The sequence below is a fragment of the Mytilus trossulus genome, chromosome 9 (genome assembly GCF_036588685.1).
Source record: "Mytilus trossulus isolate FHL-02 chromosome 9, PNRI_Mtr1.1.1.hap1, whole genome shotgun sequence".
NCBI classification, from domain to species: domain Eukaryota; kingdom Metazoa; phylum Mollusca; class Bivalvia; order Mytilida; family Mytilidae; genus Mytilus; species Mytilus trossulus.
Window position 1 is genome coordinate 43,160,004 of NC_086381.1, and position 15,754 is coordinate 43,175,757.

At 32.0% G+C, this 15,754-nt stretch overlaps 2 protein-coding genes across 2 annotated transcripts in view; both read right to left on the reverse strand.

Annotated features, from left to right (window-relative positions):
• The window catches only part of LOC134682951 (ADP-ribosylation factor 6), a 33,932-nt gene extending 26,580 nt beyond the window's left edge, over positions 1–7,352 (reverse strand). Inside the window, exons 1-3 of the mRNA XM_063541894.1 lie at positions 6,963–7,352; positions 4,833–4,929; positions 1,518–1,621 (exon numbers count right to left, since the gene is read on the reverse strand). Coding sequence (XP_063397964.1) covers positions 1,518–1,621; positions 4,833–4,914 — 186 coding nt within the window. The 5' untranslated portion in view covers positions 4,915–4,929; positions 6,963–7,352. The remainder of the gene's footprint in view (positions 1–1,517; positions 1,622–4,832; positions 4,930–6,962) is intronic.
• The window catches only part of LOC134682960 (neuronal acetylcholine receptor subunit alpha-9-I-like), a 208,052-nt gene that overhangs the window by 95,290 nt on the left and 97,008 nt on the right, over positions 1–15,754 (reverse strand). The gene's annotated exons all lie outside the window — the stretch shown is intronic.

The following is a 15,754-nucleotide window of genomic DNA, read 5'->3' on the forward strand; positions in this document are numbered from 1 at the left end:
TTTTGTTAAAATCAAACTTAGTTTAATTTTGGACCCTTTGCACTTTAATTTAGACCAATTTTAAAACTGGGCCAAAAATTAAGAATCTACATACACAGTTAGATTTGGCATATCAAAGAACCCCAATTATTCAATTTTTGATGAAATCAAACAATGTTTAATTTTGGACCCCGATTTGGGCCAACTTGAAAACTGGGCCAATAATCAAAAATCTAAGTACATTTTTAGATTCAGCATATCAAAGAACCCCAAGGTTTCAATTTTTGTTAAAATCAAACTAAGTTTAATTTTGGACCCTTTGGACCTTAATGTAGACCAATTTGAAAACGGGACCAAAAATTAAGAATCTACATCCACAGTTAGATTCGGCATATTAAAGAACCCCAATTATTCAATTTTGATGAAATCAAACAAAGTTTAATTTTGGACCCTTTGGGCCCCTTTTTCCTTAACTGTTGGGACCAAAACTCCCAAAATCAATACCAACCTTCCTTTTATAGTCATAAACCTTATGTTTAAATTTCATAGATTTCTATTTACTTATACTAACGCTATGGTTCGAAAACCAAGAAAAATGCTTATTTGGGTCCCTTTTTGGCCCCTAATTCCTAAACTGTTGGGACAGAAACTCCCAAAATCAATACCAACCTTCCTTTTGTGGTCATAAACATTGTGTTTAAATTTCATTGATTTCTATTCACTTTAACTAAAGTTATTGTGCGAAAACCAAGAATAATGCTTATTTGGGCCCTTTTTTGGCCCCTAATTCCTAAACTGTTGAAACCAAAACTCCCAAAATCAATCCCAACCTTTCTTTTGTGGTCATAAACCTTGTGTCAAAATTTCATAGATTTCTATTAACTTAAACTAAAGTTATAGTGCGAAAACCAAGAAAATGCTTATTTGGGCCCTTTTTGGCCCCTAATTCCTAAAATGTTGGGACCAAAACTCCCAAAATCAATACCAGCCTTCCTTTTATGGTCATAAACCTTGTGTTAAAATTTCATAGTTTTCTATTCACTTTTACTAAAGTTAGAGTGCGAAAACTAAAAGTATTCGGACGACGACGACGACGACGACGACGCCGACGACGACGACGCCAACGTGATAGCAATATACGACGAAAATTTTTTCAAAATTTGCGGTCGTATAAAAACATACATGTACAAGACTTGTGAGATCTCAAACCGCCCTCTATACCTCTAACAAATGCAGAATAAAGAAGCACATAGCAATACACAGTGAAACTCAGTTTAAAAGTATTCCGAGTATAGATATCAGACTAGTGGCTAAAGGTGCAGACGATTTTAAACAGAAATATTGCACAACTTTCTTTCAATAATATATCAATTTATACATGTTATTAGTAGACCTACTCACATGCACTTTCTATCTAATAGTAAAAATACAAAACTCACCCATACATTAAATTATATATAAAAGTAACTAACATTACAATCATGACAATACTCACCCATACAATAAATTTTATATTAAATTAAAGTTACATTACTCACCCAAACATTAAATTTGACATTTTTATAAGTTACAGTTTCTACGTTAAATCCTACTGTTGGTATCGTCGTCACCGACTGTCCTAGTTTTAATTTGTATAAAATAGCTGAAATCATGGTTAAGGAATAATCTTTAATAACATGTGCACTGTGAATGATAAACTTATGGCGTCTTAATGAGGTAAATGTGTGACTGTCAAGTCAGAATTATTGCAATGTTTCTATTATTGCTAAAAATGTGACAGGGTTATAATCGCAATAATTTAAACTAGCATTTTTGATTTTTTTTATATGAATTGAACAGGATTTTTCTCAATATCTGTTTATTACAAAAAATAAAATCTCATTTGAGTCTAAAATGACAAAATCGCAATGATAAATGCAAACAATAATTTCTTGATTTACAGTATTTAATGTGGAATACATGTACAAATGTCTCATATTCACAATTTGTTTATTATTCTTTATCTGAAAAGAAAAACTATAACAACATTCATATTATATGTACATGTACATTTGTACATGTATGTGTATACTACTGTACATGTGGGGATGAAAATGTTAAAAGTTAAATACCATATTGAATTAGTTTGAATTTTTCGTTTATTTTAGACTACTGTATTATTGAATTATACCTCTCTTCTTTGCATTATAGTTTATATCATGTATATCATCAGCAGATTCAGCACAGATTCAAAATTAGACAGTAGAAATATGAACTTCATGAATATTATATAGTCACTCCATATGACACAAATATACAGTCTGCACCAAAACTTTTTCAACTACTAGTCCGAAGACCAATATTTTGACATTTTTCTTATTGGACCAAACAAAGTTTTGCAAAAACTAACTAGTCCGAACCAAATTTTACTAGTCTGGGGCATCGGACTAGTGGCTAACCCTGCAGACTGAATATGGACCATAATTTGGTATTCGGCCTTTGGTTTCTTTTTGTATCCTTTTTTATAAGTTCTAAAATTTAAACTTTTATTTAGTGGGTTGTGTTGGTGTTAGAATAGTATGAATGGAACAATTGAGTTTTTCGAGAAAAAATTAATACATTTTGATTCACCGTTTACGTGACATGAAACCAAACAGGAAACCAATCTTTATTTTCTTTAATTTGCTCAATATAATTCAAAAGGCATAAATAAACACCATTACTAGTGTTACTTGCTTCATGTTAATATTTAAAATCTATTTTCAATGTTATATTAAAGGTTTTTTTAAACCTGACAGGAAACCATAAGAAACTGAAAGCATTTTTTTTGTTTTATTTTATTGCAAAATCTGCTTAAATTAATCTGAACAGTATACTTTTTCTTAAAATCCATCTTAAATGTAACAGTTTTATAAAACTCCTAAATATGTGCTTGTTTTGAAAACAATTAGTACATTTTATTAAGAATTTTCCATATTTTCTCCATTGATACAGGATACCATAATCGTTGAATCATGATGTTTAAGCAAAAAAAATGTATTTATATTTGGTTTTGATTTTCCAGTTAATATATACAATTTATTCCAAATCATTGGCAATGTAACATTCTTTAAATCCAGTAAAGAAAAATCCTTAAACTTGGAATTAAAATCTTTAAAATAGACACAATGTGATACTTGTGACATGTACACCATCTACAGGGTTTCCACATTTTAACCTACTTTAGTGGGCTAAAATCAATAAAGTACTTCCTTTCAAGTCATGCATGCTAAAAGTTTACTTCTCCTTTGACAAATTTATTGCGTTTCTGATAAGTGTTTGCAGAACATGAATAAAAAATATTAATTAAAAACTGTGACAGGATTCCAACTTTGTACATTCCAAGTGTAACGGTATATTAACATGTATTTTTTATTAAATTATATTTATTCACCTAAAATATCCAGTAATATTTACTGCTGAAGTTAAATCAATCCAACGAGCATTGGTACAATGATAAGAGACGTAATTTCGATTGATTTTTCCAAGGACTCTTCACGTCATTATCGGGAAACGAAGTGTGTTCTAACGTCTGTCAAATATGAAATCGATTTTGTCAAGTCATTGGGCATTTATTTTCACACAGGATCGTATGTAACATTATGCACATAGGAAAAATAACAGACCACCGGCGCAATCTCTTTGACAATTGTATTTTCCTCTTTTAAACAAGACGAAACAAGTCTACAGATTATGTTTGCTAACATCCCGTTGGAAACAAAAACAATGTTTAGACCTAGTATTTCGTACATCCGGCCGTAATGGCGTGATCACATGCTAGTCACATGTTTCACGTATGACCGGAAATGGTTAGAACTTAAGAACAAAAACAATTTTAATAAATAATTGGACTTCTGTTTCGTGTGAAATGTAACGCATAACGGCAACGTAATTTTCTTACTTAATTATTACGAAGATCAAAACAAGAATGTAAATCATCTCGGATTTACCTGTTTGAACATCTTGCGAGAGTTCATATTTGCATATTGTTTTTAAGAATTCTATTACAACAAAGCAGATTACATCATCTAAAAATTGCGTTATGAAATCGGACGCAAAAATCACGCCACTGTTCTTACATCTGCTACATAAATACTTATAGTTCTCGGCATTTTCTTCTCACTATTCTTATTGGTCGATGTTCTTTGTTATTTGAAAGCAAAAGTTACGAATTTGCCGGTGACGATTATCTATAAATCAGTCAGCGTTATGCTCTTCGGAAGCAATAAATAACGCGAGAAACGACACAAAAATACGGTTGTAGAATCTTTGAAATTCGTATATTTTAAATTTTTTTCTAGGGAAGTGTAGCATACACTTGTATGTTGATAAAAATAATGGCATCTTTAGATGTAGTTGCAACTTTTCTTACAGTAATTCACATTTTATCACTTTTCTATAGTTATAGGAAACGGAGCCCAATAGCAAATTATGGTCCATATATGAGTTTAAATATATACCAAAATAAAAAATATGAAATAGAACATAAAATTAACTAATCTTTGATATTATAAAGCTAATTAGACATTCTCAAACAGCAAAGACAAAGAAAACTTAGCTATAGTACTGAAATGAAGGAGGCCCAATATACTACCAGATTCAACATTAGAAAATTAAGTAATCAGTGATACAGATCTAGATATGATGAAAAGAAAAATATCATCTATAAATGTTTCATTGTAAAATTTTCTAATATTCCATTTTTATTTACTTAACTAAAGTTATTGTGCGGAAACCAACTGTCTTCGGATGACGAGGACAACGTGATACCAATATACAACCACACAATTTGTTTGCAGTTGTATAAAAATAAGGTCTAAACATTTAAAGGATACTTGTTTTTCCAGCAGCATCAAGACCCAGCATTAAAATTCTCATCTCCTTGTTACCAAATATTTTGGATAATAACTTCCCCATTTTTAACCCTCAAATCTGAAAAAAATAATAATATGTGAATAAAAACAAGATATGCATGCACAGATCAATTCTTTCGTACAGTCTATGTTTACTTGTTTCGTTAACAGTCTGCACCAAAAACTTTTTCAGCTACTAGTCCGAAGACCAATATTCTAACATTTTCTTATTGGTCCAAACAAAATTTTGCCAAAACTTACTAGTCCGAATGAAATTTTACTAGTCTGGGGCATCGGACTAGTGGCTAACCGTGCAGACTGCCGTTAATGTCTTTTTGTTGAAGTTAATCCATTTCAATTGATATTTAATAGTGTGATATTCTATGTTGTAATGTACATATTGTAACTTGCACTTTAGTCTGCTCTATGATCAGGTTGTTGTCTCTTTGACACATTTCCCATTTCCATTCTCAATTTCATTTAGCATGTTTAGTACTACATGTATTTCAGTTTAGGGTGAACATGGTAAAATGGTTTGAAGTTTAAAGTTATAAACCCACTGTATTTGTCAGGATCCTGTTGTTCAGTGGTTGGCATTTATTTATGTGAATCACTAGTGTATCTCCTTTTTTTATATAAATTAAACTGCTGGTTTTCCTTTTTTAATAGTTTTACATTAGTCATTTCAATTTTGGGCCCTTTAGAGCTTGTAGTTTGGTGAGTGCAAAGCGTCTGTGTTGAATATTAGATGTAAAGGTAAAATAAGTTCAGACTTTCTGAACTTATTTTGAATATGATGATATTTCATAAAGTAAACTCTTCATGCTCTTTTGGGTTTGTGTCTGAGCCTGAGGTTTTTTTTTTTTATAATTTTAATATGTTAATCATACATTTGTCATAGATGCATAGTTTTACTTGTATTTGAATGATTTTTTTACGCAGAATTACAAAGAGGCTCACTTTGTTTTTCAAGTCAATGTTGGCACATTTTGTACAGTCAAGGGACTTACCAAGATGATTGATTTGTGTCAATGTACATGTAGACTGTAGCCACACGAGTTGCATTATTGAATTGGATGCAAATACACCATAATTTATTTAGCTCTTTCTCAGAAATTCAAAAGAAAAAAAAAGAGTTTCTTTGAGGGAAATATTAAGGATAACCCTGATGTAACTTGTACAACTACTTACAAAATGTTAAATCGATTCAAAAAGGCTGACAGGTCTTGTATTCAATTCTTGCAAATGTACATGCTGTGGGTTAAAGCAGGGGTGCTATAGCCTATAGTATAGGTGATGTACAATATAGTTTAGAAAAAAAATCCTGAACAGAGAAAATAGGACTTGATCTTTTGATAAGGGTTTCAGCGAGCAGTCATATTCAAAAATGGCACCAGATAGTATCAGGAAAAATGTGTAAATAACTTTAAAATAAAAAGTAAAACTCGATTCAATGTTCACAAATATATACACTATAAAAAGAAATTCAATTCTAGATGGGTAAATGATTCAATAAGATTCAAATGGAAACTGATCAAAATGTGATAACAATATAAAAAAGAAGATGGGGTATGATTGCCAATGAGACAACTATCCACAAAAGACCAAAATGACACAAACATTAACAATTATAGGTCGCCGTACGACCTTCAACAATGAGCAAAGATAATTAATGATTTGACAGCATGGCCAATCACTAATTTGTTGACTTTGCTACAGAAATAAGATAAATATAGAATTCTTGTACATGTCTTATTAGTAAATTAATAAACATTCGTTTAGATCAAGAGTTCCTCATTTTCTTCATATCACTCCATGTCCATTTAGAGACTGTGTGTAACTGCTTCAAGTGTAAAGTTATTTATTTTTTTATAAATATTGTACACATTCTAGGAAACTATGTGTAATACACAAGTATGTATTTTCAGTAAATATTCACTATATCAAAAGAAATCATTTAGTACAGATATGTCGTTACATTGTTTTTTTAAAGCGTGATAACATCATTCAATCCTTGCCCTTCAATTACAAATTTAAGTGTAAATGGAAGTGTAATGTCATATAGATGAACGAGAAAGTCACCGGTGTCATTTTATATTGGTCTCCACCTACCTCAATGTTTACAGGTGTATTTATCAGAGTAGAGGGCTCGTTTGACACTTAGAAGGGATCTAGCTTGTTTACATTCACAAAATATTATTTCGTTGTATTAATTGGACTTTGAACAACAACATATAACAGGAGAAAATTGTAATAATTTTCTGTCAAGTTCCATTTCTGTAAGCGGTATTTTCACCCATGGCGGTGGTCAAAACTTCCGCAAAATGGCGTATAAAATAGTCCAAAATTTTGGCCTTAATTTCTTTAAGTGCGAAAAGAAAGCACTCTTATAATGCTACAGACACTTGCAAAATAAAAGTCAAATAAAAGATTATCGGATAGTTAGCCCAGAACCACAGAAATCAAAATGCGTAATAATACACTATTTGAATCTGAACACGCAAATTCTCACGAGAGTTTGGGCGTGATGTGGAGCAGATGAAGTCATTGATCAATTTTACACATGAATGATTTTCGAGGAAGTCAAAGATTGTAATGCAAACACACTCTATTTAACCCCGATACTTTGTGCAAGACCCTTATGGGTAGTCAAGGTCGTTAAAAACACCTTCTTTGTTATACTTCTTCGTCTGTAACTCAAAGCCCCCCCCTTTTTGGGAAAAACATTGGTTGCTTATATAGGGAATCACTGAAGCGTGACTGGAGCGGGACCCCTCTTAGGTCAGTCAGTGGCCGGGTCCCCCCAGTTTTGTAGATCTTTGATCATCATTGTGTTGTTAGTCTTACCACACAGACTACCATAATCCTCGGTTTAGGATAGATTTCCAACTTACTTCACGAATTACACTTCTTCTACTTCTACTTCTACCATATAGTGACCGCCTTCAACAAATTGAAGATTATGTCACAAGAGGAAACTTACAACAAGACATAGATTGAAAAAATGTACAAGTTTTTTTTTAAAATACGAAAAATTAAAAATATAAAATGTTTTGTATAATAAAGTAAGATGTTGTAATCATACATGTGATGGACTGTGAAACTCAGATCAGGAGATTTGGAAAATTTGGTCAGGAGATTAGGACTCAGATCAGGAGGTTTTTTATCGACATAAATTTTGTCGTAAATGTAACAATATGATGTAGAAATTTGTTTTTTTTCTTCAAATTTCCATCAAATTGTAATATGCAATTTGCTTTTCTATTTGAATAAAATAAAATATTAAGAAGAATCCGTTTCTTGTTTTGTTTTGTTTTGTTTTTGATAAATGATTGTTCACTGCTTGCAAATAAATCATTATATTTATTTATCTTATCTGTAAAGATTTTTATTCATGTCTCCATCTCCTTATCATTGGTAAATGTATAGACAAATAAGAAAGAAATAAGCTCTACATGTATATTTGCAACATATAAATTAATTAAAAAAATAACAAACACTAACAGTAGTACTGCATGACTTTTAAGCATTATGAAAGTCATATTTGTAGAAAACTTAAAAAGACTTAAACAGTGTAAAATGTTTTGCTATTTCTACTAAGCTTACAAACTAAAATCTTGTATTTACTAACATCTATAATTCTCAATGTCAAGGTTATAAGGAATTAAACTAACTAGAGCTTTTATTTGTCTTTTTTTTATCTTTATTATTTGTCTAAATGTACATATAGTATGTTCCAGTCACACAGTTTTAAACGACCTTGACTGGCTTTACAGCCCTTGCACGGTCGGCTTATAAAAGAGGGACGAAAGACACTAAAGGGACAGTCAATATATATGGAAGTGTTTAACGACCTTGACTGGCCTTTCAGCCCTCGCACGGTCGGCTCGGTGCCCGAAGGCGTTTGGTGAGCTTTAAATGATTTGATGCCATGGGTCAGGAACAAGTAGTGGAGGTCGCAATATGTAGGCCGCCATCTTGGTTTTGGTGAGTTGATTTTTCTTTGTTTACTATTTTGATGTTTTTCTTCACTAACGGCTGCTTTCAGGGCCAGTTTGGTCAGCTTGGCAGCCCGCTAGCCTCGATGAAGGAGAACTGGTAGATGATCTCGGACGTAGTTCAGAAGATGACAGGAAGCGTTATCAGGACCAAGGCCGTGAGTCAGTGAAATGAAGGTCGTATCACCCAACAGCCTAGGATACAGCCCTCGGACGTTAATCGGCATGACACTCCCCATAATAGACAATGGTTTTGGAGGCATGTTAACGCGGGTACGCCAACTACTACGTCTCTCTGTACGGCATGGATTGGTTTCTGTCATCTTAAGTAGTAAGTCGTTGAACATCTAACTGTAAACCCTCATCGAAGATAGCGGGTAAAGGAGAGCTGACCCAGCACGTCCGTTCAGCTGTAAGGACTGAGACGTGACTGTAATGGATGGGGACAGTCAAACTGTGAACAGATTGATCATATAAACTTCAATTTAATCCTTGAAAGGAGGTCTCTCACCTCACCTATCCTCTTCATGCCGGTCGGCATTTAAGGCCCTGATACATTGTTTCCATCTCACACGGTCTTTAGCTACAGTTCTTGCTGAAGCCCAGCTGTTCCATCCAAGTGATGTGCGTTCTGTCTCTACAGTCCGTCTCCAGGTGGTTTTGGGACGTCCAACTTTCCTTTTTCCCTCTGGTTTCCATGTCAGTGCAACTGAACATATACTGTTGGCATCCATCCTAAGTACATGGCCAATCCATCTCCAACGCCGTTCTATAACATCATCGCTTAGCTTCTTTGTTCCAGCTCTTATGTGGAGGTTTTCATTTGCAATTGTATTGGGCCATCTTATTTTCAATATCTGTCTGAGACATCTATTTTGAAAGGTGTTTAATTTCTTCTTGTCTTGTTCAGTTGTTTTCCAGGTTTCACATCCATACAGTAGGACTGATATGACTAAGCTGTTAAATAACCTGACCTTTGTTTTAAAAGACAGTACCGATGATCTCCATATTTTTCTTAACCTGCTGAATTGGCCTTTAGCTTTCTTGAACCTGTTGTCCATATCATTGTCACAGCCACCTTTTGTTGTAACTATTCCCCCTAGGTAAGTGAAGGTGTCGACATCCTCTAGGTCTTTCTCATTTAATTTCACCGGGTTGTTATTCGTGGTATTCATCCGCATTACTTTTGTTTTGGATGCGTTTATCTTTAATCCTATTTTGCTGGCATTTTCTTGAAGTTTACTTGTTTTTAACTGTATATGTTGGAATTTGGAAGATAGTAATGCTAGGTCATCCGCAAAATCAAGGTCCTCTAGTTTGGTGGTAAATTTCCATCTAATTCCTGTTTCATGGTCTTTTATTGTTTGCTTCATGACATAATCAATGGCTATCAGAAATAAGAAGCCAGACATCACGCATCCTTGTTTTACTCCTGTTTTTACTTTGAACCAATCTGATTGTATTCCTTCATCTAATACTGCACACTCAAATGAATCGTAAAAGAGTTTTATTACTGTGATGAGTTTGGCTGGGATGCGATAAGGGTGCTATAAACAGTTTCGTATAAAAAACTAGGGGTTATTCCCCGACTAAAAATAGACTTGAAGGGAAGTCCCTTTTTATCAACATAATTGGTAAAAAAGTATCATGTTTTTTATATTTGATTGTAAAAATAAGTTAATTAGCTTCAATTAAAACAGGTTGAATGATTAAAATAATTTTTAAAAATTAGATTAAATACACATGTTTTAAGGGGAGACAAACTGTAAACATCCTGTTTTTTTGGCAGTGAAAAGTGCAAAACTTATTTGCACCCGCTGTAGCTCTTTTCGGAGCAGGCGAACGTAGCCTGAAGCATAAATTTTTAGAAAGACCAGGTAAAAACCTATGAAATTCATACAGTTTTGAATATGAAAAATGTGCATGTATCATGTCTGCATGGGTGTGCACATGGCCTGATTTCATGTTTTTTATGCATAGATTAGGCAATGTTTTTCCCATTTTCTCTGGATAAAACTTTTTGGTACTATTAAAAGTACAATTTATTTTTATTTCATTATAAACTAGAGAAAATTCTGATTCTAATGATATCTAGTTTTATACAAGTATCTCCATTAACATTAACACCACTAAGGGTCAATTATAGATGGTCCCTCAAAATATGACGTCATAGAAAAAAACTGTTGATTGCACCCTTAAAGGGACAAACATATAATATAGTGAGGTTTTCACATAGAAATGTGTTAGTGAATGGACTAAAACAATTCTGAAAAATATTGTATGGCATGTGTACATTAATTCTAAAGCATCAGTTTGGTATATTTAATGCAAATATTACAGATTTGTACATAGCAACCAGATATAAGAAAACCAGACTCTGTTCAAATTTTGAAGTTTTTCAGCTTATTGCGACGTCATGATACTTTTATTAATTCTCTCCTATATATGGAACCAAAAGTTGCACATGCAAAGTGTTGATTTTTTCTTCTTTGGCCTGTACTACTGATTAGTGTAACATGGATTTTTTTTCATTAATTTATATTTTTTGTACTTTTTATAGTTAAAAGGCTCCAAGTATCATATATAAGAAATACACTATTTCAATATTTTTCTCAACTCAGCTACAACTTAGTTCATATAATAATAGGGACAAAATATGTTTAAAGTAACTTTATTTATGCTTATTTTACAGTTTTTATTCTATTTATTCAAAAGAAACCCAATTTTATGTTTTTTCTTTTTAAATAAACTGATGACAATAGGATACAGGAAATGTTTGGAATATGCCAGTTAAACTATTTGCCACTGGCCAAAATACCACAACTATGCGACATATAAAATTAGCTGTAGTTTCACCATTCGGGGTCACAATCCTTAAAGTAAGACATCATTTTAATCGGTATTGTGTACAGATTCATAAAAGCTGAGAAGTTTTTATATATCGCATACAAGGTTTTGCTTAAAGGGACAAACATATAATATAGTGAGGTTTTCACATAGAAATGTGTTAGTGAATGGACTAAAACAATTCTGAAAAATATTGTATGGCATGTGTACATTAATTCTAAAGCATCAGTTTGGTATATTTAATGCAAATATTACAGATTTGTACATAGCAACCAGATATAAGAAAACCAGACTCTGTTCAAATTTTGAAGTTTTTCAGCTTATTGCGACGTCATGATACTTTTATTAATTCTCTCCTATATATGGAACCAAAAGTTGCACATGCAAAGTGTTGATTTTTTCTTCTTTGGCCTGTACTACTGATTAGTGTAACATGGATTTTTTTTCATTAATTTATATTTTTTGTACTTTTTATAGTTAAAAGGCTCCAAGTATCATATATAAGAAATACACTATTTCAATATTTTTCTCAACTCAGCTACAACTTAGTTCATATAATAATAGGGACAAAATATGTTTAAAGTAACTTTATTTATGCTTATTTTACAGTTTTTATTCTATTTATTCAAAAGAAACCCAATTTTATGTTTTTTCTTTTTAAATAAACTGATGACAATAGGATACAGGAAATGTTTGGAATATGCCAGTTAAACTATTTGCCACTGGCCAAAATACCACAACTATGCGACATATAAAATTAGCTGTAGTTTCACCATTCGGGGTCACAATCCTTAAAGTAAGACATCATTTTAATCGGTATTGTGTACAGATTCATAAAAGCTGAGAAGTTTTTATATATCGCATACAAGGTTTTGCTTAAGGGTGCTATAAACAGTTTCGTATAAAAAACTAGGGGTTATTCCCCGACTAAAAATAGACTTGAAGGGAAGTCCCTTTTTATCAACATAATTGGTAAAAAAGTATCATGTTTTTTATATTTGATTGTAAAAATAAGTTAATTAGCTTCAATTAAAACAGGTTGAATGATTAAAATAATTTTTAAAAATTAGATTAAATACACATGTTTTAAGGGGAGACAAACTGTAAACATCCTGTTTTTTTGGCAGTGAAAAGTGCAAAACTTATTTGCACCCGCTGTAGCTCTTTTCGGAGCAGGCGAACGTAGCCTGAAGCATAAATTTTTAGAAAGACCAGGTAAAAACCTATGAAATTCATACAGTTTTGAATATGAAAAATGTGCATGTATCATGTCTGCATGGGTGTGCACATGGCCTGATTTCATGTTTTTTATGCATAGATTAGGCAATGTTTTTCCCATTTTCTCTGGATAAAACTTTTTGGTACTATTAAAAGTACAATTTATTTTTATTTCATTATAAACTAGAGAAAATTCTGATTCTAATGATATCTAGTTTTATACAAGTATCTCCATTAACATTAACACCACTAAGGGTCAATTATAGATGGTCCCTCAAAATATGACGTCATAGAAAAAAACTGTTGATTGCACCCTTAAAGGGACAAACATATAATATAGTGAGGTTTTCACATAGAAATGTGTTAGTGAATGGACTAAAACAATTCTGAAAAATATTGTATGGCATGTGTACATTAATTCTAAAGCATCAGTTTGGTATATTTAATGCAAATATTACAGATTTGTACATAGCAACCAGATATAAGAAAACCAGACTCTGTTCAAATTTTGAAGTTTTTCAGCTTATTGCGACGTCATGATACTTTTATTAATTCTCTCCTATATATGGAACCAAAAGTTGCACATGCAAAGTGTTGATTTTTTCTTCTTTGGCCTGTACTACTGATTAGTGTAACATGGATTTTTTTTCATTAATTTATATTTTTTGTACTTTTTATAGTTAAAAGGCTCCAAGTATCATATATAAGAAATACACTATTTCAATATTTTTCTCAACTCAGCTACAACTTAGTTCATATAATAATAGGGACAAAATATGTTTAAAGTAACTTTATTTATGCTTATTTTACAGTTTTTAGTGGAAGAAGACGTCAAGTCTTCTGAAGACTTAAGGGGCCGACCCTTGGCATTGAGTCTGCGTATGCCGCATTCATTTCGTATATTACAATTTCAAAACAACTTAGATTCCTGACACCGATTTTTACACATGATTAGGCATCTGAATCATTTAATTTGTAAATTATGATTGTAAAACAATCACTATCGTAAATATGACCCTTTTATTTATGTAAATTGTTAGATTTCATCTCATCCACATGAACGTTATTTGTTTACTTGTAACAGGATGTTTTAACTGTAGATATTTGTATTACGCATGCGTGAATTTGGTATCGGGACAACTCGCCCTGTTTACAAGTTCGCCCTTGAAGTTACGAATTTGCAATCCTGCAGACAAGAAGATTTTGTTTTTATATAAATAAAAAGGATATATAAAGTGTTGTCTTTATTCATGGTTTTCCTTTGCCATGTGAATTAGATGCCCTTCGTAACATACATGTGAACCTCCCGGCGGGAGAACAACTCCCGTGTATGAAATATTTCATGAATGAAAATTTTCAGACGCCATATTTAATCATTTCTTACTACTGTACGGGTGTAATTGACACCTGTGTTAAATTTTACCTGAACATCAAAGAAGATGTATAATTATATGGCTTCACTTGACAGCTTGGGTGTCAAACATACTGGTAATCAACGATGTTTACCTCCGGCTAACTGCCGTTGTGTTATCAAAACGATGTGTATTGGGAATATTGAAATACTTTTTTGTTACTTCCCTTTGTTTTAGCCTGTTTTCAGTTATTTTGCTTTTAAAAGTGTAAATTGTAAAAAGACTATAAATGATTAATATTTTAATCAAATAATTATAAAATGATGTTAATTAAATGAATTTAAATGATTTTGGACCAATAAAAAAATTAAAATTTATAAATTATTTTAGCAATCTAGACCTCCTTTCAAGGATGACATTGAAGTTTATATGATAAATTTGTTTGTAAATGATGAGGCTTATACCTAAACAATGATAATTTTAAACCATTTACTTGAAATGTTTTTTTATATAAGGTAATCTGTCGCAATACCCGCAAGGGTAGTCGCTATTAAACTCTATTTAGTAGAAGTAGTAGTAGAATGATTAGAAGTCAACAAGATAAAATATACAAATATAATTATTCATTTGCAAGCATTGAACAATCATTTGTCAAAAAACAAAACAAAACAAGAAACAAATTCTTCTTATTATTTTATTTTAATCAAATAGAGAGGCAATAAGGGAACTATAAACATTACAATTTGATGGAAATTTGAAGAAAAAACACTATTTCTACATCATTTGGTTACATTTACAACAAAATTTATTTCGATAAAAAAACATGATGCTTTGACCATTCAGTACTTAATAGATGCATAGTTCTTGGGGAAAAGTTTCATAAAATAATATGAATATAAATGACTTTTTTTGTGCTCATTTTTTACAGTGGGTTGTGATGATCTTCCAGTTAGGTTACCCTCATTTGGAGTGTTGTTCCCAACCTGTTAAAGGTCCATCTTTGTGCATTATTCAAAATTGGAAATTTCAACAAGCATCTAGTATTCTTAATCTTGAAAATAAACACTGGTCTGCTAGCTTCATGTATATTTTTTCTACCGATTTAATATATAACTAGAATCATGCAAACAGACTTAAGGAAAAGGCATGTAAGTTCATCATACAAATATGACACTTTTTCTAGACAATCCAGATCTTGCAAAATACGTCGCTAAAAATTGTAACCTTTAAAATTGTTGTTGTGCAGTAAAAACCCATATGGGAACTTTCAAAAGTTGGCGGGTATGTAACAAGTCTTACTATTTTTATGCTCCATTTATGGGCAATATGTTTTCTAGTCTGTCCGTCCGTCCTGCTTCTGGTTATAAAGTTTATGGTCGAGGTAGTTTTTGATGAAGTTGAAATCCAATCAACTTGAAACTTAGTACACATGTGTTCCTCTTGATATGATCTTCTTAATTTTACTGCCAAATTAAAGATTTTACCTAAT